The 25,155-nt window shown below is 52.6% G+C and overlaps 2 protein-coding genes across 3 annotated transcripts in view; one reads left to right on the top strand and one right to left on the bottom strand.

Annotated features, from left to right (window-relative positions):
* The window catches only part of SLCO2B1 (solute carrier organic anion transporter family member 2B1), a 45,696-nt gene extending 26,196 nt beyond the window's left edge, over positions 1–19,500 (top strand). For both annotated transcript variants that reach the window (XM_082749642.1, XM_082749643.1), the window contains 7 exons: positions 4,135–4,234; positions 7,351–7,708; positions 9,597–9,762; positions 14,168–14,331; positions 16,013–16,077; positions 16,404–16,524; positions 17,617–19,500. In XM_082749642.1, the coding sequence (XP_082605768.1) occupies positions 4,135–4,234; positions 7,351–7,708; positions 9,597–9,762; positions 14,168–14,331; positions 16,013–16,077; positions 16,404–16,524; positions 17,617–17,797 (1,155 nt within the window). In that variant the 3' untranslated portion in view covers positions 17,798–19,500. The remainder of the gene's footprint in view (positions 1–4,134; positions 4,235–7,350; positions 7,709–9,596; positions 9,763–14,167; positions 14,332–16,012; positions 16,078–16,403; positions 16,525–17,616) is intronic.
* Positions 1–25,155, bottom strand: part of LOC309840279 (olfactory receptor 2AT4) — a gene marked incomplete at its 3' end in the record, with an annotated part of 110,704 nt that overhangs the window by 59,692 nt on the left and 25,857 nt on the right. The window lies entirely within an intron of this gene.

Here is a 25,155-nt window from a genome sequence, read left to right as displayed (position 1 = left end):
CTTTACCCCTCCTCAGGGCTCTAAGGTAAAATGTCTCGAGAGATCATCCAGTTCAACCCCAACTCTGTCTTACAGATGGAGGGATTCAGGTCCAGAGAGGGTCAAGGTTGTGCCCAGAGCTTGGCCAGCACCACCTCCCCATGTACCAGTCTGTACCAAGCCAAGTCTGGCCCCACAGGGCTACGGTGAACCTCACCCCTACTCACGGCTTGGTGTAGATCAGAGCTTCCTCAAACACTGGGACTAGAAGGCTTTTGGGGGCGATCTGCTTCAGTGGTTTTAAACTGTACCCACAGAACTCCAAGGGTGCCACTGTAGGGAGATTGAAGAGAGTGTCCCCCAATAGGACTAAAGGTCTTCCACCCCCTCTGCACACCAGCACGTGTATACACACACACACACACACACACCCCAATCAGACAGATTCTAGTTTTATGTGTTTTTTTTTAATCAGTCTTTTGAGTGAGGTTCAATTGGAGAAAGGGTTTTGTTGCCAAAACCCCATTTTAAAAACACTGATCAAGTCCAATACCCCCGTTTGACAGAGGAGGAGACTGAGGCTCACAGAGAGAGCTGATCAGTAGCTGATCTGGCCTGGGAGGCTGGGGTTCTCGGTGCCTGAGACATCTGCACCGGTGACAGGAAGGCCCCCAGCAGGAGCCAGACGCGCTGTGTCTGTATGAGACCAGCCTGGTTATGAATCCCGCCTCCGCACCTAGAACTTTGAAATCTGTAAAATAGTTACAACACTAATATCCACACCTTGGGATTTTTTTTTTTTAAGATTTTATTTATTTATTTGAGAGAGAGAGAGAAAGCATGAAAAGGGAGAAGGTCAGAGGGAGAAGCAGACTCACCATGGAGCCGGGAAACTGATGTGGGGCTCAATCCTGGGACTTCGGGATCACAATTCCAGCTGAAGGCAGTTGCTTAACCAACTGAGCCACCCAGGTGCCCTACACCTTGGGATTTTTAAAGAATGAAACCAGCAAAGTGGAAAGTGGATTATTCAGTACCTGACCAGCGGGAGTGCTTATTCTTAATATCTTTCTCTGATCGAGCCAGATCTTAAGAGCAAAAACAATGGAAAAATGACCTTTTTTCTAATACTCTTACAGTTCACACCAAACTCAAGTACCAAACTAGTAAAAGTGGGAAATTAAGCTGACATCTATAGTTTATTCTGGACTGTGTATTGTTTTAAACTCTTTGTATATATGATCTCATTTAATCTTTGTAATCCACCTGTGAAGTAGGTTAGACTACAGCCCCCATTTTACACCTGAGGGTCAAGTTACAGAGATTAAACAACTCCCCCCTCCCCCCACCAGGCCTAGTGGAGGGCGGAGCTGGGATTCAGATCCGGGAAGAGCAGGAGGGATGTGGGCTGAATCACTAAGTCAGGACCAAGAAGCAGGAAAATAGAAACAGCAGCAAAAGGGGTATCAGCAAGAGAGGGGGAAACATAGGAGCGTGGACCACAAAGATGAATTTGGTTGATAAAACCAAACCCCTTATCTGGTTCTGGGCTTGCTGGTGGCCAAAGGGACAAGGGAGGCATGGCCAGTCGCACAGATCTCAACAAGAAAGCTGGAGAAAGTGTGTCGCAATCCTCCGCAGAGCTCAGATCTCCAGGCGCTCTGCTAGAAACAAGATCTCCCTCTCATGGTGGTGGGAAGGCTAGCAGATCACCCCATCCCTGTGGCCACTTGCTGTGGCCATGTGCGATGACAGTTGAGGGCTGGCAGAGAATACCATATCACCCGCCAGGGTCTGCGAGGCTCTGTGGGGCTGGGGTCACAGGCCTGCTTAGACCCTTCCAGAAACCCAACTTCCTCCAAGGACAGCTCCTGGAGCCCTAGAGGCCCAGCAGATACAGGGCCCTTGCACATACCGGACCACACACGGCTCTCTGGGTCCCACAAGCTTGCAGCTGTCAGCACATGGCCCTGAGGGAGGGGAAGTTCTAATCGGCTCTCTCAGCACAGGCCTGCTGACCAGGGCAAACCACAGCCAGATGTGATGTGTCTGACTCCAAGCCCTGCTCTGAGCTAGCCACAAGGCTTCTAGTTTCCGGAGCTGGCGCTTGGTCGGGAGTCCTCAAAACAGATCTGGGGAGAGAGGCAGAAACGTGTGAAGAACCCAGGACAGGAGTGCCCAGCACCCATCTGATAAAGCCCAAGTCCATTAGCATGGACCTCCAAACTGACCACCTCCTGCCCCAGACACTATGGCTTCCCCATCACCCACTCTGACAAACCACTGCACAGACAGGCCCTTCCCCCAACTGCCCCCCCCTCACTCCTGCTATCCTATGCCCTTGCTTCCAATAACTTCTCCCTTCCTCCCTTCCAAATCCCAAACCTCACTTCTCCTAGAGGCCTTCCCTGACCACTCCCTCTCCCCAGCCCCTGAAGTTCCACCCCTCCCCTGCTCCATGCTCTTTTTCACAGCATGACCCAGGGGTGAGATGGTGATCCTGGAGGACCTGCCTTCAATAATCTGCTCTGCCATGGCTCCCTGGGTGACACATCCTCTTCTGGGGCCTCAGTTTCCTCTTCTGCGAAATAGGTGCTATAAGGACCCCTTCACCAGACTGTTGTGGCAATCAGATGACATGGCAGATGTGAAAGTGCTGCCTAGACCACAGGGCGCTGGAGATGCAGATGCTGCGGTCACCCTCACTGTTTCATGAGGACAAGGAACCCCAAGCAAGGAAGGAACTCACAGATTCTGCCCGTCCAAGGGCGGAGCCAAGCCTGGCATCCCGTCTGTCTATCCATACTGGATAAGAACACTGGAAGGTTCTTAGTTTATCTCAGCCCCTCCTCCCTCTGTTCCTGGGGCAGTATCCCAACCGCAGCACCCCTCCCTCAGGTGCTGTGGCCTTCCTGCACCACTCTCCATGGCTTGGCTAGGACACGGGAAGGTGCAAGGAGATCTCTGATTCTCATTTCCGCATATCATCAGTTTAAAAAATTAATGATGGGTTATTTTCCATTTTTTTCTTCCATGTTAAGTCTTTGAAATGCCCCCTGTGTTTGATACTCATGATACATCTCAGTCTGGACTGGCTGTATCTCCAGTGCCCAGTGGCCACACAGGGCTGGTAGCTTCGAGGTATAAATGAGTAACAGACCCACAGTGCCTCACGCAGTGACTTAGACTGTGGGCTCTTGGGCCCCTTCACATTAGTCCACAAAGGTGCCTCCCAGTTCTGCCTGTCTTGCACCAGGGCTTCCGACTCATGGGTGCTGAGGGGGATAAGGCATGAGCTTTAGGCACATGCAGGCTTGAGCTCAGATCATAGTTCTGTGCAATGTTGAGCAAGTTACCGAAACTCACAGCTGCTTTGCTCCTGGGCGGAGCACAAGTCTCCTTCCTTTGCAGGTGCGCATGAGGACAGAGCCCCCAGCCTGCATACCGGTGACCTGGGATACCTGGAATCTCCATTCTGCCAGGCCCCTGGGGTACTCAGTGTGGACCCCATGCTCCATTCCGAACTGAAGCTGTGTAGGAGCTCACTTGCCTCGCAATTGCCTCTCCTGTCAATCTTTTTCTTCCTAGAGCCTGGTCGCACTCTTTGCCTATGGCAGCTGTCTTTTCCACTCTTTCTGTTCATAGATACTTAATAGATACCCACTATTCCACCCCAGGCCATATGCTAGGCACCAGGGTTTCAACAGAGAATAAGATAAGCACGATCCCTGCTCTCGCAGAGCTGGGAGCCCAGAAGGGGAGAGACACTGAACAACGTTTGACTCAGACCTATGTGCATATGGAACATAGTGATTTTCTCTGAAAATCAACTTCCCTTCTGCTCAGAATGCCCACCTCCTGGATTAGCAGGACCCTCAACCTCAGCCTCTCTCGGAGTTCCTCGGCCAAGGTGAAGCAAAGGTCCTTATATGGCATTCAGGGACCAGTTCTCTCCCCGCCCCAGCACATGTTGGCATCAATCCATCCATGCTCATTCAGGGCTGAAGCTCATGGAGCACTGTTGACCCCTATTGCTTCTGATGAGGTGACTGGCTCATGCCCTCTTCTCTCCCAGAGTGCTTCCCCAGCCCACAGGCATCTCAGAGCAGAATGTCTGGCATCCAGCTGACGGCCCTTGGTTGTGTGTCCTCCCAGGGTGAAGATTCTCCCCCTGAGAGCCTGGCGGAGTCCCAAGAGAAGCAGGACAGCCTCACCCAGATTGCACCAGACCTGACAGTGATCCAGTTCATCAAAGGTAAGGGAGGATATAGAGAAGTGGGACCAGAGAGGCACATGGGGCCATCCAGGACCCAGCCCCTTCCTGCCCTTCTTGATTTTTCTTTCACACCTACAGACCCTTCATGAGCACCATACACTCTGTAAGTCTTGACTTAGTTGAACCCTTCTGCCTGGAACATTCGTTTCTATTGCTATCTATCAAAATCTTCCTTGTCCCCCTAGGTCAAGCGCAAGTGTTATTCCTCTCCTTCCCCCCAGCAAGCCTGGCTCTCCCTCCTCTCAGCCCTCCAAACCCTCAAGGCCAATAATCCTTGCTCTGCTTCCCTCAAGGACTATTACAAGACTCAAATGGGGTGATGAATGGAAAGCCTATCGCATACTATTAAAAAAAAAAAAAAAGCCCTACTTATATAAGGTATAATTATCTTTTCAATTATCACCCCTGCCCTACTATTACAGTAAGTTGAGCTGCCTATGGTTTAGGAAGGTGATGACTACAGGCTTTGCTTCAGCGCCCACCCCTGCCCCCACTGAGGACTCTTGAAACAGGAAATTAATCAGGCCCAATTCTTGGAAGTGTATCCTACGACATGTTGTTTGGGATACCAGTAATCCAGCCTCCAGTTCTCCAGCTTCCCTGGGGTAAGGGTTGGGGGGCTGGACCGCATGGGGCTGGGCCCAGAGGCAGGAGGGGCTTAGACTCCCTAACCTCAGATCACTCCCCAGCTGCTGAAAGGCCCCAGCAGGCTGCTCCTTGGGAGAGTTTATTAATCACAGCTTTGGCTTCTGCCCAGAGGGAAGCTGGAGCCAATCACCGAAATTGGATCCTGGAGTGGGTGTCCTGGGCAGATTGTCTCTGGTGGTTTCAGCTTCTCCGTGAGCCTAGAGGAGACCAGGGCAGGGGCTAGCCATAGGCCCTGTAGTTGGTCCCAAGCCTGGCTTCTGGCCTTTCTGCTGAGTTCCAGAGGGATCAGTGATGACCTGAGGCTTGGCTTTGAGTACATGGGGCTATGGGGGAGCCAAAGGAAAGAGGAACCAGGACCCTTCAGCTGGAGAAGGCTTAAATTCTTGGCGAAAGACAGTCCCTGAGTTAGAGAAGGCCCCTGTCTGATGGGGGAGACACAGTCTCTGAGTGGAGAGAAGCCCTAGCTTACTTGATGGAAGAGACATTAAGCTAAGGGAAGCAGCTATCCAGCAGTCATGGCTCTGGGTTCCCCAGAAGTCATCCCTATCTGAGTGAGAGGCATAGCCCTGCCCTCCAGGAATTTTCCATCTGTTCTAAGGACAGGCAAAAGATGATGAAAAGATAGACGGTATGTACAAAGTGTATTTGCGATGGGAGATAGAAGCAAGGAACGAGATCGAGCCCTCTGGCTGCCAGAGAGGCACAGGAATGTGGGTGGCATGGGGTATAGTAGGAGGAATGACCTTTACACTAAGAGTCAGGAAAGCCCTGGCGACTTCTGGCCTTGACCTGGCCGCTCTAGATGAAGTTGGGCCCCACCTGGTGAGGGCACCCATCTGGTCTGGGCAGATGCTCTCCAAGGCCGCTTGAGGAGGGAGGTTGGCTGGAGCAGCTACGTGGGGTGAAGGCCATGTGTCACACCTTCCCACGTCAAGTGCACTGGCTGAATGCGTCGTATGTAGGGCAAGGGACTCAGGACGGGAGGCAGGGCTGGGACACAAAAGATGGGGAATTCCACAGCCCCAACTCCTACCCACCCTGCCCGGACTGTTTGCCTTTATTTGTTGGCTGCTAAGGAAATGGTTCCTGGCCTGGCCCAGGGGCCTACAGAACTAGCTGACTGGGCTCTGGCCACACTGTGAGGGCAGACAGAGATCTCCAGCAACAGAGACCCTGGTCTTGCCACTGCAGGAACAGACCCTCCCACTTGGCCCAGAGGAGCCCCGGCGCCATCATTCCCCTCCAGTCCCAAATGCCAGGCGGTTTGCTCCTCTGATGTCTCTTCTTTGAAGGGCCTCTCCTCGCCTGCCCTCCCCACACCTCACGTTAACTTCCAGCTCACCTCCTGCGGGCAGAAACACATCCCCTTCTCTCCTGACGTCAGTGGGGAGAGAATTGCATGTGTCTGGAGAGAAAGCATTCTTGGCCGTCACCCGGGCTGCCCTTGAAGCCCTTTCAAGACTTCCCCCATGTCACGTGGTCACGTGCCCTTCAGGTTAGCGGACTTGCAAAGAGGAAACCTGTACACGAGGCACCAGGTTAGGAGATAACGGGTGATTGAGGCGGTCATCAAAGCCAGACCTGTCGCTTCTATGCCCCTCTATGTGTTTTTGTTCTTGCTGTGCCCCTCCTAGAAATTTCTTTTCCTTCAGGTCCATTCTTCAGGTCCTACCTCGAGAAGCACCCCCAGCACCAAGTCAGCTTGGTTTTCACCTTCTCTGGAGGTCTTCCTTCTGCCCCAACATCGTAATACTGGATCACGTGTTGGCCTGTATCTCCATTCATTTATCCCTAAATATTTCCTGAGCTCCTGTTGTGCCCCAGGCTCGGGAGATTCAGGAATGAATAGAGCAGACAAAAATTCCTGCTCTGAATGAAGCTTATATTCCGGTGGGGTGACCGTAAAATGGCTAAGGGAGTGAAACATGTGGTACATTAGGTAGAGTGCTGCGGAGAAGAGAAACTAGGGATGGAAGATCAGGGGCAGGCTGCTGTCCCATGCTGGGGACACGGGAGGAAAGCCTCAGGTATGGGGTGGCTTAGAAAGAGCTAGAGCAGGACAGGATGAAAAGGACTGAGTGGGAGAAAGTGAGATGAGTAAGCAAAACAGAAGAAATGGAATGAGGTGGGAGGCAATGAGATGAATGGAAGAGGAGGCATGGGCTCGAACTCTGTGGCATCGAATTTTAGACGGAATTGAATGGAAAGAGGCACAATTGAGTAGCGTGCAGTCTAATTCAAAGGATGGGAACAAAACTGAGTTTCAAAAGTGGAACAGAATTAAATGGAGAGGAGTCAAATGTAACGGGATAGAATTGGGCGCAGTGGAATTAAATGAGACAGCATGAAAGGAATAGACCAGTTTAAACTGAACAGGACAAGACAGGACAGAAACAAAAGGCAGGCTGGCCTGCCCACTCTGACCTGCTCCCTACTCACCTCAACAGTGTTCCCCAGGGTGCTGCTGAGGACCCTGCGCCACCCCATCTTCCTGCTGGTGGTCCTGTCCCAGGTGTGCATGTCATCCATGGTGGCAGGCATGGCCACCTTCCTGCCCAAGTTCCTGGAGCGCCAGTTTTCCATCACAGCGTCCTACGCCAACCTGCTCATCGGCTGCCTCACCATCCCGTCGGCCATCGTAGGCATCGTGATCGGGGGCGTCCTGGTCAAGCGCCTCCATCTGGGCCCCGTGCGTTGTGCCGTCCTCTGCCTGCTGGGGGAGCTTTTCTGCCTACTTCTCAGCCTGCCCCTCTTCTTCATGGGCTGCTCTACCCACCAGATTGCAGGCATCACCCAACCCCCCGGGTGAGTGTGTGAGAAGCAGGTGGTGGAGGGCTTCAGGGAGGAGGCCTAGACAAGGCCAGGGAAAGGGGGTACCCGTCTACCTCAAAGCTCACTTTCCACCAGCACCTTCTCCTCCCCTCCCCACCTGGCTTCTGAGCAGTGGGACTTCCATCTCCAAGTCTCCAGTGAGGGTGTCAGGCATCACTAGGAGGGGCAAGGATGGAACTTCGCAGACAGGACAGCTCAGGCCTGGGGAGAGATGGAAGCCAAGACAGAGCAAACCGCTTGTGTGGCCGGCGTCTCCAGAGAGGCTAAGCCCTGTGGGCCAAATGGAGGTTAAGGCAGAGGCCACATCAGAGAGCAGGGCCCAGCTCAGCGTGAGGAAGTCTTCGCTCCTGGGCAGAGGAAAGGCCTGCCTGGGGTGGGGTTGTAGAGAGAAGGGGTGAGCAGGGGCTGGAAGGCATCTATCATGGACACTGGAGAAGGGACTTAAGCCCTAGGAAGGGGTTGGTCTAACTTGTGATTCTTAGAGCCTGGCAGCTAAAATTGTGTTGTTCCATGACCCTAAGACTCAAGGCTCTTTGTCCACATCTGAGGGAGCACCAGGAGGACAGCCTCCTCCCATGCCTGTCTCCCTTCTCATTTCTCCCTCATCCCACCCTCACACATATGCTCTCTCCTGGCGGTGGCCATCTTCGAGAGGATGCTGGAAGTTACTTCACTGTCTCTCCTCCAGAATGACTTCGCTTTTCCTGGGAACTGCTCCAGGCTGAGGCTGGCCCAAGACCCAGCAAGAATTCCCCAGGTGTCCCTGTTCCCACCTCTCCCTGGGCATCTCCTCCCTCCACCCACACGCCAGCTTTCCCCACCTGAGGGAGGCTTAGCGCTTCTCTCTGGGCCAGGCCCCACATTACAGCCTCTCCCCTATCATCTTTACCCTTCCCCTCCTTCCTTGTCCCTCCTTCTCCCAAACAGTAAGGCTGCTGTGCTGCCTCCTGTCTGGGGAGCCCTTGTTCTAGACACAGAGGGGAGCTTTACCCAGGCCCTCCGAAGTCCCTGGTCTGAGGAGAACCAAGACCTTTATTTTTTTATTTTAAGATTTATTTATTTGTTTTAGAGAGAGGGAGAGAACATGAGGTGGGGAGGGGCGGGGGGGGGGAGAGAAACTCCTGCAGACTTCCTGCTGCAGACTCCCCGCTGAGCACAGAGCCGGAGGCAGGGCTCCCTCCAGGACCCCGAGATCATGACCTGAGCCAAAATCCAGAGTTGTCTGCTTAACCGACTGAGCCACTCAGGTGCCCCAAGCCAGGGCCTTTAAATGATTTTTTTTCCTAAACGTAAATGGAAAAAAGTCAGCCTAGCACACATGCCTCTTTCCCTTTTCTTCTGTCCCAGCTGAGCTAATCAACAGAGACACTGACGTCCAGAGAGAGGCAGAGACTGCTGGGTGATCCCACAGCTAGTCAGGTGTCCTGCCTGCTCCAACACACATAACTTGAGTTTTCTAAAAGGAAGCAATCCAGCCCATCAAGAAAAAGGCCCTCTTCATCTGAGACTACATTCTGGGATGAATTTATCTTGTGTTCCCCAAAGAAGGGCCACTGAGGGATGAAGAATATTTGCAAAAGTTCAGAGGCTAGTAAGATCTTCGGGCTGAGAGGGGTCTCAGAGGCCTCCATCCAACTCTACCCCCCAGTCCTCCTGTTTGGGAGCCTCTAGCCCATCTCCCTGCTCCCCTACCCCATTTCAAGGAGCTCCCCATGTGGGGCATCCCTGGCAGTAAAAGCTCTGCATGGAGCCAAATCTCTGGCCATTGTTCTCAGGATGGGGAGCTGGGCTGTGGGGCTGAGAAGTTCAGGATCTGAGAGCCGGAAAGCCAGGCCAACCCTGCTTCCTTCTCTCCCACCAGCCACCTGCCTCGACCGGAGCTGTTTACAGCCTGCACAGAGCCTTGCTTCTGCCCACTGGACGACTTTAACCCTGTCTGTGACCCCAAAACCCACGTGGAGTACCTCACTCCCTGTCAGGCGGGCTGCACAGGCTGGGCGCTCCAGGAGGCTCTGGACAAAAGTCAGGTGGGTCAGGGCTCCAAGCACTCCCTCAGCCTCCCTTGGGCCCTTCCACTCCCTGTCTTTGTGTACCCATCACGCTCTCCATCTTTCCACATTCTCATTCTGGGGCTTTTCTCTCTGTCTGTCCATCTATCTGTTGGCCAGTCTGCCTCCTTCTATTGGCCAATGGAAAACATGATTCTTGCAATAACCTTTCATTGCCAGTCTGGGCCCAGCCATGGGCTGGGCCCCAGAGCACAAGGGTGAGCCCGATCTGGCTCCAGCTCTCTGTGCAGGAGAGAGGTGAAAGGAAACAAGTCAGGAATTCCAGGGGTGGGGATAGGCAGGTACAGACAATGATGGAAGAAGCCGGGGAGGGTCTTAGAAGGCTTCCTGGGACATGACATTTGTGTTGGGTCTACAAGGATGAGGGAGCCAACTAGGAAAGGGCTTTCCAGGCAGGGGGAGCTGTAGAAACAGAGTCTGCACACCCATGCACACAGTGTTTCAAGAACCTGGAAAGAACTTGTTGGAGCAGAAGCATAACGTTTCAAAGAGGGAAAGTGAGGCACAGGCAAAGAAGGGCCTTGAATGCCGGGCCACCAGTAGGGACTTCACCAAGAGAGTGTTGGGGAGCATTGGTTAGGCTGGCAACAGTGTCAGATCTGTATGTGATCACACTTGAGGCTGTAGGTTGGAGGAAGGTGAGCAGAGGCTGGCCCAGTAAGCCCAGTCAGTCAGTCATTCAGTCAACAAACCTTCATAGAGCTTCTCCTCTGTGCTGGGCCCTGTGTGCGGTGGGGAGGGGTGGGGGACTGAGGACCCAGAGCCAAGGGACCTAACCTCAAGGAACTCCCAGCAGTGAAGGAGGCAGAATAAGCAGCCCCAATGTATACAGTGTGAACCTTAAACAGGTCTCCAAGACGAGCCACCCCTCGCCTTTCTCCTCAGTCCCCCAGATGAGAAATGAAGAGAACACCTGCCTTCCTCAGACCCCTAGACTGTAGAAGAGCCTGTGTGTGCAGTGTCAAACTGGCCATTATAAGGGGTTCCTTCTCCAGAGTTCCCTACCTTTGTCATGGGGAACTCCTGCCTTTACATCCTCTGGGCATCAGTGTCCAAGCCCAAGGGTCCTCCCGGTAGGAACCTGGGACCCATGGGCTGGAGCCCTGGAGAGCTCCTGGCTGATGGGGCTTCAGACCAGCAGGCGCCACCTAGGGGCTGTGCAAACCCTTTGCATTTGCAATTGCAATCCCGGTCTTCAGGCCTTCTTAATTCTCACTGTCTTTACCTGGTTTCATCTCCCTGAGACTCTTCCAGGGAACCCCAATTCCTGCCGGCTGGGGCAAGATCCCCCAGGGAACAGTGAATTTTTGCGGATGTGGGCCCCTGAGCGCCGTGGCCAGGTCATCTGGTTCGAACCCTGCCCCCTTCTTCCCGTAACTGACTCTGTTACCTCAAGCAAATTATTTAATCAGTGTCTCCATTTTCTGGGTCTATAAAACAGAGGTGATCATATTGAGTACCTACTCTATGCCAGCCACTGTGCTGAATGCTTTCCTTGGGTGAATTCATTAAACAGTGAGTAAAGGGTCACATGACAAAACCCGTGAAAAGTACTTAACACAGTGGCTGGGAAATTTTAAGCGCTGGGTAGTACACACTCCTGTTATGCCCATTATACAGATGGGGAATGGAGGCTCAGGAAAGGACCGGGCATTGCCCACAGTCTTAATGCCAGCGCTGGGATTATAACCCAGGGTTCTGGCCTCCCAGCCCAGCTCCCTCCCCAGAGCCTCCTCAGAGGTTGTGTCTGGGGATAGTGTTTGGAGGAAGGTGGGCTGGTCAGCACTCAGGAAGTGTCGCTCTGGCCTGGAATAGTTTCGCTGCACACCTGCCTCCTCAGGCCAACCGTGAGTGAGCTCGCGGGCCCGGGGCTGGGTCGCTCAGCAGTCGGCGCGACTGTGCTCAGAAACAATTTATGAAGGTGTAAATGACCAGGGGAAAGACGGGGAGAGGTGGACGGTAGGTGGCATCTGAGGCTCAGGGGGTGAGGCTGAAGTCCCCCTGGGGAGTGAGAATCGGAAGCAGATGGAGAGATTGAAGTCATCCATAAGAAGAGCTTGCTGCTGGAGTTAGATGGATGGGAATGAGAGCTGGGAAAACTCCAAGAGGAAGGCCCCCTTTGTCCAGCCCAGCCATCTTCTGCCACTCAGAAAAGGCATGAGGGTGGGTCTCTCTCTTCTAGCAACATTGCCAGGCCTAGTTCTCCCCTTACCTGTCCCTCCATTGTGCCTCCAACCCAGTGGCTTGCTCAGCCTGGAGGGAAAGGGCTACATGGTATGTGCTTAGCAGGTCACACACCAGATCTCTCTCTTTCTTTCTCTCACCTTGCCCTAATTCTACCTCCTAAGTATCTCTCAAATCAAAACTCGTTTCCCACTGTCCTCCCCCTCCCACCACTCTCTCTACAGTGGGCCTCTTGGCCTGCCTCCCCCGTCTGGCCCATCCTCTTGAAGGAGCCACAGTGACTTTGGTGCTGTCAGCCTTCGTCTCTCCCTCCCATGCTTAAATGCTTCCCAAGGCTCCCAGAGTCTGCCTCAGGGACTCCCAACCCTTTTCACAACAGGAAGTGTCTGAGGCTGTCCATGGCTGGAGGTGACAGGCTGCCCCAGGCCAAGTGAACCACCTCGAGGGCTGATAGCACCTGGCCCTGCATACCTGTTTCCCAGCACAGGCCAAGGCTCCCTGGGACACACTGGTCAGAGACTCTGTTCTCTGGGGGAAGAAAAGCCTAGGCTTCCTGGCTGGCTTTGCTCCTGGGAAGCACCCGAAGACATGGGCAGTGGAGACCACTTCTGAAGGAATCCGGGGCTGGAAGTTTTCCAGGCCATGTGGTGGTGAGACTGCAGGCTGTCCTCAAGCATGCCCCTGGGCCAGCCTGGGGGCCACTCCTTGCAGCTTGAAAAGGAGTCAGCTTTTCACAGACTTCTGCCTCTGGAGGGGTCCCAGTTTTGGGGGGGAGTCTCCTATTGGACATTACCCTGGCAGGATGGAGGGCTAGGGTTTGTCCTCTGGCCCTGGAGCCCCCAGACCTCAGAAAGCCGTACTCCCTTGTGTAGGTTCTGCAACCCTGCTGGGGCCAAAGCTTGCTTCAGGACCCTGCCCATCTTGCTGGGTTTCAGCCTCTCTAAACAGCTTTCCATTTCTGCCAGTGCCTGGGTACCCTCAGGACAATGTTTTCAATACTTTACCCAGCATTTTGTTGTCAGCGGGATGACTGGCAGGGCCCTGGCCCACTGTGTTTCTGGAAACAGCAGTCCAGGTTCCTCTTTTGTGTCCCAAGCTCAGCAGGCCGCTGGGCCCAGGGTAGCCCTAGCGCAGCCCAAACGCTTCCCCTCTGCCCTCCGCTCCAGGCAGACAAAGACTTGCAGCGCTCTTGCCTGCCACTTTCCTGTTATTTTACATCTGACCTTCCTTCCCTCTCCTCATTTCAGTTTTCCTCTTCGCAAATCCCTATTCATTCTTCCAGAGCCAAATCTAGCACCCCTCTCCGTGGAGGTCATCCTTGCCCTTCACCTGCTGAAGCCTGGTTTCCATGGTGCTGTCTGGGTCCCTCTCTCCTGTGCTGGAATCTCTCCTTGAGAGTTTCCTCTGCGACCCAGTGCCCTGGAGGACCTCAGTGAAGTAGAAAGGGATACTCAGCTGGAAAATCTGAGTTCCTTCCCCAAAACACTCTTAAATAGTTTGGTTTTTTAAAAGATTGTTTTATTTATTTTAGAGAGAAAGGGAGAGGGCACATGCAAGAGAGCATGTAAGAGAGAGTGGTCATAAGCACAAGGGACGGGCAGAGGGAAGAGCAGGCTCCCCGCTGAGCAGGGAGTCCAATGCAGGGCTCGATCCCAGGACCCTGGGATCAAAACCTGAGCTGAAGGCAGATGCTTAACCGACTGAGCAAACCAGGTGCCCTTTTATCCCCCATAGCTTTTTTTTTTTTTTTAAGATTTTATTTGGAACATTCTGACATCACCAGGTGAAAGAATGAGCGAGTTCGTGTGCACATGTGTGTGTATGATTGTGCATGCTGTGGGACTGCGGTGTGTGCGTTAAAGTGACAGTGGTGTGTATGGGAGTGTGTGTGGTGTGGTAGGGGGTGAGGCTCTCCCAGCCCCTCGCCCTCTTCTGTCCTCTGCTTCCCTCTCCCCACAGCCTCAGCCCCTGTGTGTGGAAAGCATGTGGGCTGCGTACCTGCCTGGCTGCCCCCTCCCACTCGCCTTGGGTCCAGAAAGCCTAGCCTTCAGCCAGCTCTGCCCCAGCTCGTTGGTGCCCTCAGGTCCCCCATAAGCCTTCGGGGGCCTCAGGCACTTGGCTAGCTGCTTGCCCTTCGAGGCTCCTGAAGGCTTTTCTCTCTGCCCCCTTCCTGCTCTAGGTTTTCTACGCCAACTGCAGCTGCATAGTGGGGGGCGGCCCTGTGCTCGCGGGCTCCTGCGAATCGTCCTGCAGCCACCTGGTGCTGCCCTTCATGGTCCTGGTCAGCCTGGGGGCCTCCCTGGCCAGTCTCACCCATACACCTTCCTTCATGCTCATCCTAAGGTGAAAGTGGGCGAGCCCAGACCCAGGGGATCCCAAAAAGTCCTTAAACCCAGGTAGGATAAGGGATCCTAGAGGCAGGGTTTGAAGAAGGAGGCCACTTGGGTGTCCTGCCCCTCTCCCCACAACAGACCAGGTTCTCCTTGCCCTGTCTCCATCTTCATGGCAACCTACTAAAGTGACACCATCCACCCCCATTTATAGGTAAGAAACCTGAGGCTCAGAGAAATTCAGAAGCCAGCCGCAGCTCTCATGGCAAGTGTTGAGTAGAGCAGTACCAGGGCCAGGGCCCAGAGCCAGGCCCCTACTTGCCCCAGGAGAGGAGAGGCCACCCAGGCACAGTGAGGACAAAGCAGAGCGTTGCCTGATGGCCCATCCCCCCACCCTGCCCGTAGAGGGTGGGTTGGGTTGCAGGAGGGTACAGCCAGAAAACCCAGCCCTGTCCATGTGGTTCATGGTTTTTCAAGTCCATGAGCCCTTACAGGCCCACCATGGACCCAGCCCACAAGAGCATACTGCCTCTTGTTCCCTGATCTTTCCGACCATTGTCCTAAGGGTGCCTGCTGGGACTGACAGATTGTTACCTGAGGCCAAAGTCAGCGTGCCTAGGGTGGGGGCCGGAATAAGGGGACCTCAGAACAGGATAATTCCAAGAACAGGATATTTCATTGTGCTGGGATTATTTTTTTAAACCACTTTTCTTTCTTTTTTTTTTTTTTTAAGATTTTTATTTACTTATTTGAGAGAGAGAGAAAAGGAGCAGGGAGAGGGAGAAGCAAACTCTCCACGGAGCAGGAACCCTGACTTGGGGCTCGATCCCAGGACCCTGGGATCATGACCTGAGCCGAAGGCAGACATTTAACCAACCAAGCCACCCAGGCGCCCCTGGGATTATTTTTCTTCCTTATCTGTTTTCTGGAAAATTACAAGGGGGATGGCACCCCTCACAAATACGAGAAGACACACAGATCTATAAAACTGGCTGGCCTCCAGAGAGGAGGTAGAGGACTCCTATGTCCCAGCAGGCAGGCAGCCTGTGTGAGAGGAGTTAATTCAGGCAGTGGGCTGCAATTTCTGACCGACCCTTGACACCCACCTGCTGTGGGATCTTAGCCAAGTCACTTAAGCTGTGTCAACATTCATCAGTCTCCTTATCTGTAAAATGGGCTAATGATAAAACCTATGTCATGTGGGGTACAGTAGGGGTTGCAGTGTAGAATAACAGAGCCCGTAGTAAGCACTCTGTAAACACCAGCTGCTGGTATTGCTAAGAAGGAAGGAGTCATGGCTCGGGGAATCCTAGGCTAGGGCCACGAAGCATTTCGAGAAGTTAGAAGGCGTATCTGACTACCTAGTTTTAGGTTTTGCCGAGTGTAGGAGGAAGGAGGAGGAATTTGGTGGGCCCAAGGGTCGGGGGAGTGGGTGGGGGGTGTCTGTGAGCAATAACACAGGGAGGTCAGCACAGAGTCCTGATGGCTAGTGGGAGTGCCTGGAACGTGGGTGCTGGGCTCCATGGGTTGAAGGGAAATGGAGTGGGGGGCCTGAACCCACCCCCACCCCAGCGCCCAGCATCTTTGGACTTGGGGAAGGCTGGCCCTGGGTTCTGAGAGAGAAGGGGATGGTGAGAGTCCCTGGGGGGCCGGGACCCTCTCAATCCTCATGTTGCTGTGTTTCTGCTTGTTAGGGGAGTGAAGAAAGAAGACAAGACTCTGGCTGTGGGAATCCAGTTCATGCTCCTGAGAGTTTTGGGTAAAGAACCTTCCTGGGACCCTTAGCTCTGACACCCATGGTGTGCTGGGCCCAGGGGCACAGGGGTGAGCAGGACCCAGGTCCTGACCTTAGGGTTTGTGGGACCCTGGCAACAGATTGGACCTGGGACCCTGGAGGTGGGTGTATGAACAGCAGTAGAGCCTTCTAGCGAGGCAGCACCAGCATAAGGGCTGGGCATGAGGGCCAAAGATTTATGGGACAAGAGACCCCAGTGGCTCTGGGGGGGTTGTGTCTGCCAGGGAGCAGGGAGGTGGGTAATGCAGTCACGCCGGACGTCATTGTCCCCTGACCACCTCCTCCTGCAGCCTGGATGCCCAGCCCCGTGATCCACGGCAGCGCCATCGACACCACCTGTGTGCACTGGGCCCAGAGCTGTGGGCGTCGGGCCGTGTGCCGCTACTATGACCACGACTTGCTCCGAAACCGGTGAGACCTGGGGTGGGGGCTGCCAGGGCCTCTGGGAAGGCTGCTAGAAATATTCCTGGGGTCCCAGGTAGGAGAGCAGCAGGGACAAGAGGCCCATTCATATCCCACTGTGAGGCAGCAGGTCTGTATCTTACACTGAACTCACAAGTCCTATGACCCAGCCATGGTCCCTGACTGTTACAGGTGAAGAAAGGGAGAGTTAAAGCAGCCCAAGGTCACACAGCTGATAACTGGCAAAACTGGGTTTTGAACCCAAGTGGTCTAAGCATGGTCTGTGCAGGAAATGTATCATCATGATTGAGTGTGAGGAGAAGGGAAAAGCCCAGCTGTGAGAGAGAGACAAGGAGTTGAAGTGGGGTTGGGAGAAGGCCTTTCTAGGACACAGGAGGCCTGGTATCCAGCCCAGATCTGTCTGTCCATCAAGAGACCTGCATTTTCTGGAACCGAGTCTTCCCATCTGTGCAATGGGGAGCCCAAAGGAACCTGAAGACCAAGAGGCTGCTGGGATGGGACAGGAGGTTGAAGGGGACTTGGTGACAGGGCTGGGAGCAGGGAGCTAGTCACTGCCAGCTCTGCAGAGGGTATGGCTCTATGGGCTGGGACTGAACCGGGCATTTCCTAGAGGAAGAAAAATCGAATAAGAGCCTTGGTGAGTTAGGAAAACAGGGGAGAGGGAATACTCTTGTGGCGGGTGGGGTTATCTAAAGTTGCAACTGTCAGGCCCCCTGAATTCTTCAACAGTCAGAGAAAAGCAGGCATGGCCCAGGCTATAAGTTGGCTAGGGACAAGGCAGGGAGGATGCCCAGGCTTCTGCCCCCCACCCAGTGCTCCTTCTGCAGAGCTTCTCCCCCTCTATCTGGGAAGGGCCCCCATTGGGGTCAACTCCAGGGGCTTCCCTGTCTCCTCAACAAAGGCCATGGTGATGGGGCTACTGCCCTGTGGTGGGAGGCCTCTTTCCCTGCCTCCCCCAACAGGGCTTCAATGTCTCTGACCACACATTGGTGATGGCTGACCTTGCTCTGGCCCACCCCGAGGACATCCAACCCCTAAACAGGGAGGTCCTAAATTCACGGGTCCCTTGGTCTTTTCCAGGTTCGTTGGCCTCCAGGTCTTCTTCAAGACAGGCTCCCTGGCCTGCTTTGCCTTAATTTTGGCCATCCTAAGGCAGCAGGACAAAGAGGAGGGGACCCAGGTGACCGTATCCACATCTGGCCTACAGCAGCAGCTGTTAACATCAGGGCCAGAAAAGAAGCCTGAGGAATCCAGAGTGTGAGCTGGCCCTAGAGGGGCAGGAATACGTTCTCTGGGCCCTTTGCCTAATCTTGGGTGTCAGGAACCCTGTTTTCCAATTCCAACTCCTCTGCTAACTTACTCTGTGACTTCAGGCAAGTCACCCTCTCTGGGCCTTTGTAACTCATCTGAACCAAAGAGTTGTCTAGGGGTTTGGTGTGTTAGCCACTTGTAAAGCATGCATGATGGTGTTCCCCCTTCTTCTGCCAGCCGGTCAGGCTGACCTGAAACCAGGCTTTCCTGGCAGAAGGACTGTTTCTCTTTCCCCCAGGCCCTAGAATAGAGAAGTAGACCATAGCAGGCTAGGCTGCCAGGCTGACCAGAGCTGGTACTAGCCCAGCTCTGCCGCTCGCCTGGAACAGCCCACCCTCTCTGGGCCTCAGGCACCATCTCTGATGGGTAGAAATGGACTTGCCAGCTTTTAGGCCCCTTCCAGCTATGGCCATCTCTGTGGTCAGGATGCACTCAGGTCTCCTCCCTAGCCCCGCTCAGCCTGGAGGCGGGGCCAGGACAGCCTCTGTCAAGAAATATCCATTTGGCGCCCCCTGGAGGCAGAGCTCTGAGCTCTGAGGGGTGCCCACCAGGGAGGAAGCTGGCCTCACACTCAGAACACTCAGGCCAGTCAGGGCCTTCAGCAAACCTGGCGTGAGGGCCCCTTGGGGCACTTAGCTGAGGGGGCGGCTAACTCTGTAGACTCAGGAAATTCTAGTCCTTGCCTCAGGGAGCCACAGTCTGGGCCTGGTCTCTGCCTTAGGGGCTCCAGGGGGTAAGGAGATCCAGGCCCCATATTTGGGCATTTTCTGACTTCAAAGACCAAACACACCCAACACACATTCACTGGTACTTATGCATGGCCAAGGCTTCACTCACTGACCAGGGCCCACCAAAATCAGTGTGACCCCTGTGGACTAGAATCCAAATTTCACCATTTCCTTTCGGGTGCCCCAATCCTCATTGCCCGTCGCTCTGTAGATAATGTCTGGTTCTGTGATAACCATGTTTTGGGGGTGACACCAGGTTCTCTGTGATGCCTGAGTTGGTGTAAGGACCTGTTCTTTGCAGGGCCAAGGAGTGAAACGTCTGGCTCTGGGTAAGGAGGGGGTCTGTGGAATGCTTGGGTCTGAACCAACTGGTCCTTCAGTGGGCCTTGTCTTGTTTTATGGCCAGTCTTCTCCAGCCTGGCTGTCCCTCCGGGGAGGGGGAGAGAGTTTTCTGATGTACCCCAGCCCATTCTGATGTCACCAGATAGCTGACCTGGCTGGGACCTGCTGTGTGGGAAGCAGGAGACAGAGCTGTCAGCCGTGGCTTCCCAAGCCCGGTGTCCAGCCCTGTGCTGGAGGCAGGGGAGAAGCTGGGGGGGCAGGAGGAGGGCACTGGGGGCCCATGTGGCTCTGGCCCTCTGAACAGCTCCTGTGGCTGGACTGTGAGGTTCTCCCACATGAAAGAAGAGGAAGATGAAGGTACAGAAGTTCTAACTCCTATTTTGATTCTACTGGTTGATAACTTCAAATGTTTAATAAATATCTGAGCCTGTATTTATCAATGTCAAGAATTTCAAGGTTTCTTCCAACAAGATGAGGCCATTCATATGTGTATATTCCTTCTCCTTCCTTCCTGTTTCCCAGGTTTTGCAGAAATAGTTTGAAATTATAGACACGGCTTATTATTAAATTTGTTCTTGCATAATGTCTCTTATATTACAAAATTCCTTTCTTGAAAAGTGCATTAGAATTTGCAGCAACCACATTATTTCTAGTTATTTAGATTTAAGTTTTACTGGATTCATTGTTCACTGTTATTTCTTGCATACAACATCGTTCCCTAGCTGTATATTCTGGTCTAATTTTCATTTGATTGGGTTACTTCCTCTAATAATGGTTTTAGAAATGGAATAAGGTCATGAAGCTTTTCGAGTCCTCACCTGTTCAGATTCTTGTTCACATTTTACAGAAGAGGAAATAGTTCAGAACGAATAAGCAACTTGTCCAAGATCATATAGAACATAAATGGTGGAGCCAGGGTTTTGTGGGAACGGAAGCTTATACACTTTGGGGAGCCCTCTTTATGAAGAAGAGGACAAGGGGCCCCTGGGTGGCTCGGTGGATTAAAGCCTCTGCCTTCGGCTCAGGTTATGATCTCTGGGTCCTGGGATGGAGCCCCACATCGGGCTCTCTGCTCAGTGGGGGGCCTGCTTCCCGACTGCCTCTCTGCCTACTTGTGATCTCTGTCAAATAAATGAATAAAACCTTTAAAAAAAAAAAAAGAAGAAGAAGAGCACAAAACTTGGTAAGAAAGTGAATATTTATGTAGAACGAGAAAAGAAGTCAAGGCAAATACATCACACAATTCAGAAAAATAGCATATATTTTACCAACAGTCACACACACGTCTAAAATATGTTTTCCTCCGCCGACGACTGGCAGGATTTTCTGTAGCCTAGCTTCTGGTTCTGTCATTGCAAACCTCTTTTCCCTCTGTTGCCAAGGTACTTCCAGGGCCAGGCCACATGAAACACCTTCATGCCCCAAAATGACCTCTGGATATGACACATTGATGTCACAATGCTGATTGAGTTGGACATGGATGGGAAGATTCCTAGAGGCCATCTTTACATGCAGGTGGTTAGCAATAAGTTATCTAGAAACAGAGGTGACTGAGAACCATATAAATATATCCCAATAAACCCAAATTAAGTTGATCCCCAACTCACCTGCCCCTTAGTCAGATTCCAGAAATGCCCACTGGCCTCTCCAACCACCTCACATAAAGAGGAACTGGGACACAAGTAGTTGGAGTAGAAAGAACTTGTGATTAAAGTACCTCACCTTTGCAAATTTCCCAAGAACATGACAATGTGAACACATTGCAGAGGCCCCTCCCTGGGCCTGAGGAGAGACGATGATACTCAAGCAACATTAGCCTCATGCTGAGTCCGCCTCTGGATTGAGCTGAGATTTGAAGGAGAGGGTGAGGTCCTTGTGCTTAAAACCTCCTGGGCTGGTAAGGGTGAGAAGTCATCACAAGAGAGACATAGGGCTGAGAGCCGGGGTGGAGCAGGTCAGCACTGGAGGGGATCCCAGTGACCAAGAAGGTCCGTCCAGGGAGCAGCCCTCTTTTGGCCTCTGGCCAATGAGGACCCATAAGCAATTACATCTGTGAGCTCACTTTCTTCTTAACCAGCATCCAGAAGCTGGGAGAAAGGCACTGTCTCCATGCTAGAGCTGACTGGTAGTAAAATCCAGCAGTTTCTCCTGGAAGCAGAATGAACATCCTGGGGTGCCTGGGTGGCTCAGTGGGTTAAGCCTCTGCCTTTAGCTCAGGTCCTGATCTCAGGGTCCTGGGATCGAGCCCCACATCAGGTTCTCTGCTCAGCGGGGAGCCTGCTCCCTGCCTCCTCTCTGCCTACTTGTGATCTCTTTTTCTCTGTCAAATAAATAAATAAATAATCTTAAAAAAAAAAAAAAAAAAAAAAGAATGAACATCCTGATGCCTGGCTCAGAGGCCCTTTGGCCCATAGACCCATGCTAGAGAGTTGCAGCAGGGATATGCCTCTCCAGAGCCTGGAGCCAGACGCCATGCATGGAGTGCAAATAAACGAAGAGAAAGAACCCAGCACCTTCACCATTCTTTGGCCCTAATGAATCCTTTCCCCCTAATAGGCCCCAGCATGTGTTCTTCCCTCTACCTGAAGGGACTTCATCCCCACCCCACTGCTGGCCTCTTCATCCCACTTCATGAAGTCCTACTCAACCTTCCAGACCCAACTCAAAGGCCACCACCTCTAGGGAGAAAGCCTGGTACAGGTAATGGAGAGTGGATGACAATCAGCTTAAAGAATGATGAAAGATGGATCTACATTAAAATCACACACAATCAAGGGGCGCCTGGGTGGCTCAGTGGGTTAAAGCCTCTGCCTTCAACTCAGGTCATGATCTCAGGGTCCTGGGATCGAGCCCCACATCGGGGTCTCTGCTTGGCAGGGAGCCTGCTTCCGCCTCTCTCTCTGCCTGCCTCTCTGCCTACTTGTGATCTCTGTCTCTGTCAAATAAATAAATAAAATCTTCAAAAAAATCACACACAATCATATAAACACCTGAGCCTCTGATTTCAGAGGTTGGAGACCATCTGAAGCCTGGCTGTAGACCTCCAGTGGAGCAGAGTGAAAAGAACAGAGGTTTAGAGTCAGAGAGATTTGGGTTCAAATCCTGACTGCCACTTATTCACAGTGTAACCCTGAATAAGTGATTTAACTTCTGTTTCTCCACTTATATAGTAAGGCTGGTCATTCCTATCTTCTGTCTCCCAAAAGTTGTGAAGACTGAGTAACAACACACTCGCTCAGAGGCAGCGCACCGAATGACCGATATTTGTAAGTTTCCTTCCTCTGTCCCTGAAAGAATTGAAGGAGCACAGAGAGCATGGGGGCGGGACTGGGGATGAAGACAGAGGGAGGAGGCACCACTGAGGGGAGACACACTCCCTTTGCTGCCCCGGCTGCAGCTCTGCTTGTCCCCTAATCTCCCTTCCACTGTCAGCCAGGGCTCAGCCTGCCCAGTCTTATCTCTCCCCACAGCCAGCCTGGGACAGCTCTTCCCAACTAGATTTACATTTTTATTGATTTTCTTTCTCCCTTCCAGAGCAGTCCCTTCCTCTGCTTCCCCTTTGGCTGTAAAATGGGCTTACCCTGGGAAACAGCAGGTCTGGGGCTGGCCAAGAAGTGATGGTTCAAGGCTGGATTCAGCCACCATTGACTCATTCATTCAACGACCCAACCAACCAACAAATCCTACATGGCTGCTCTGCACGCCCGAACTGGCACTGCTGGGGACACAGCCAGGGTCGGATACAGCAAACTCCCAGGGTAAGCAGATAAAATGACAAATGGTAACAAAAGCATGACTCGTCGTTTAGGAGAAGGAAGAAGAGAAAGCTATGAACTCTTCCTGGGGCCACCAGGAAAGGCTTCCAGAAGAGTTAAATCAGAGCTGACGTAGAAGATTAGGCAGGAAGTCTGCAGGTGGAGAAGATGGGAATGGGCATGAGAAACACCAGGATGAGCAAAGACAGGGAGGCACGAGAGAGTAAGGTGCATCTGAGGCATGATATGAGAGCAATGTGGCAGGGGTGTACCGTGTGTGCAGGGCAATCGGGGGAGACTGGAGAGCTGAGGCTGGAGACCAGCGGGGACCAAGCCTTGCGTTCCCGCTGAAGGCTTTGGATATCTTCCTGAGGGCAAGGAGGAGCCCTTGAAGCATTGATTGATGGATTATTCCATTGACTGGTTATTTTAAGCAGGGAGTGACAGGACAAGATTTGTGTTTTAGAAAGGCTGCTGGCTGCACCATGGGGGCTTTGAGTGGAAAAAGGAAGCTGGAGGCCAAGAGCTCAGGCAGGAGCCTGGTGCACTAATCAAGGGGAGAAGTAGGAGGCCTTGAACCGGGTCAAAAGAGGCATCTTAGAAGTGGGGGCATCTAAGCTGAGTCTTGAAAGATGAGTAGGAACACACCAGGTAGAGAAGTTGGGAAGGGTGTCCAGGGAGAAGAAATGGCACAGATAAAGTCTCAGCATACAGAAAGTTCCCGGAAGGCTTGGGGAATTTCCACTAGTTCAGCCCGGCTGTGGTGTGGCCTAACAGAGAGGTCATGGTGAGGGATGAGGCTGAAAAAGTGGGTCGGGGCTTTCAATTTCTGTGTTCTCTGTCTCTTGAAGCTAGACTAGGGTGATAGAGAAGAGGGAGCACTTACCACTTACGCAGAGATCGCTATGCGGGACTGCCTCCCTTCTAGACTGTGAGAGCCCTGGGTCAGGGGTGCTCCATACTCAAAGCAGACCTTTCCATGACCAGGACCCTTGGCATTTTCCAAAATCCCCTCATGCCTGATCTTTGAGGTTTCCTAGTGAGACACGTGGAAGGAGGATTATATTCCCCATACAGCAGACAAAGAAACCACAGCCCGAGAAAAGTGCAGGAACTTGTTCAAGGTCACTCAAAAGCCTCTCAAAACTCTGCTGTTTTTTCTGATACAACTTCTTGTCCTGGAATCACATATACATACTAGATAATAGAGCGGCTGCTAACTACATGGTTGGAATGAAAAGTAAAAAGGAGAAAAAACACATCAAAGAAAGAGACCACCTCCTCCCATTCCCAGTTCCTCTACCTCACCCTGCAGACATTCCAGCTGAGAAAACAGAACCAGGTTCCTTCTGTTCTGGAATCCAATGGCTATGAGGGCACATCCCAGCCCTGCCACTGCCCAGGTGTGAAAAGTCACTGCCCTCATCTCAGCGTCAGTTTTCTCATCCTAAAAATGGGAAAAGCAAACTCCACCTTTCGGGAATGGTGCGAGGATTTAATATGACAATATAGCACTACAGTAGTTACAGAGGAACAAACTACCCCAAACCCCAGCAGCTTAAAACAACACGTGTTCATCATCTCACACAATTTCTGAAGATCGAGAACCCGGAAGTGAATAAACTGGGAGACAGTGGGGTCAAGACATCCCGTGAGGTTGCAGTCAGAGGTCAGCCAGGGCTGCAGTCATTGGAAGGCTTAGCAGGGATCCACTTCTGGGCTCACTCTGTGGTTGCTGTCAGGACTCCTGACAGCTGGAAGGTGGTCAAAGGGTTTAATTTTTAGGCAAGCCTCTCCAGAAGGGTACTCTTGCCGCGGTGGCTAAGTTCCTCTCGAATGAATGATCTAAGAAAGAGAATGTGTACTGCCAAGATGGAAGCCATGGTGTCTTTTATGATGTAATCTTGGAAGTGGGAGACGATCACTTTTGCCACAGTCACACAGACTAGCCCTGGTATAATGGGGGAGGGGAACACAAAATAGTGTGAATACCAGGAGATACGGATCATTGGAAGCCATCTGGAAGCTGGTTACAAGCAGCCAGAGCAGTGTCTGACGCACAATAGGTACTTAGTCCCTAGTAGCTGCTATTATTCCCCCAGCGCTTCTAAACTGAAGGGGACAAGATCTGAACATGGAAAGATGAGAGAGCTCGGCAAAGTAGACTTGAATTGGGTGATGCTCCATTACATGGTAGAAGAGGGTGTGCTGGACAAGGGTGGAGACCAGGTCAGGCTCCCTGGCAGACATGAAGAGGACAGGGGAAGCCAATCCAGAGAGGAGACAGAGTAAGTGTGGCAAGCACTCCTGGTTGCCTTCCCACAGCCAATTCCCTCTTCTGTGTTCTAGTAGCAAGGTGCTAGCCACAGGGATAACCAAACCATTCATGGAAACGCCTTCCTCTCACCAGTGAGTAGTCTGAGTGGACATGGGACCTCATTTTGGTCAATGAGATATAAGGGGATGGTCTGCTTGCAAAGATC

Source organism: Mustela nivalis (genome assembly GCF_964662115.1).
Source record: "Mustela nivalis genome assembly, chromosome: 9".
Classification (NCBI taxonomy): Eukaryota; Metazoa; Chordata; class Mammalia; order Carnivora; family Mustelidae; genus Mustela; species Mustela nivalis.
This window is presented reverse-complemented; position numbering and strand designations above follow the sequence as displayed.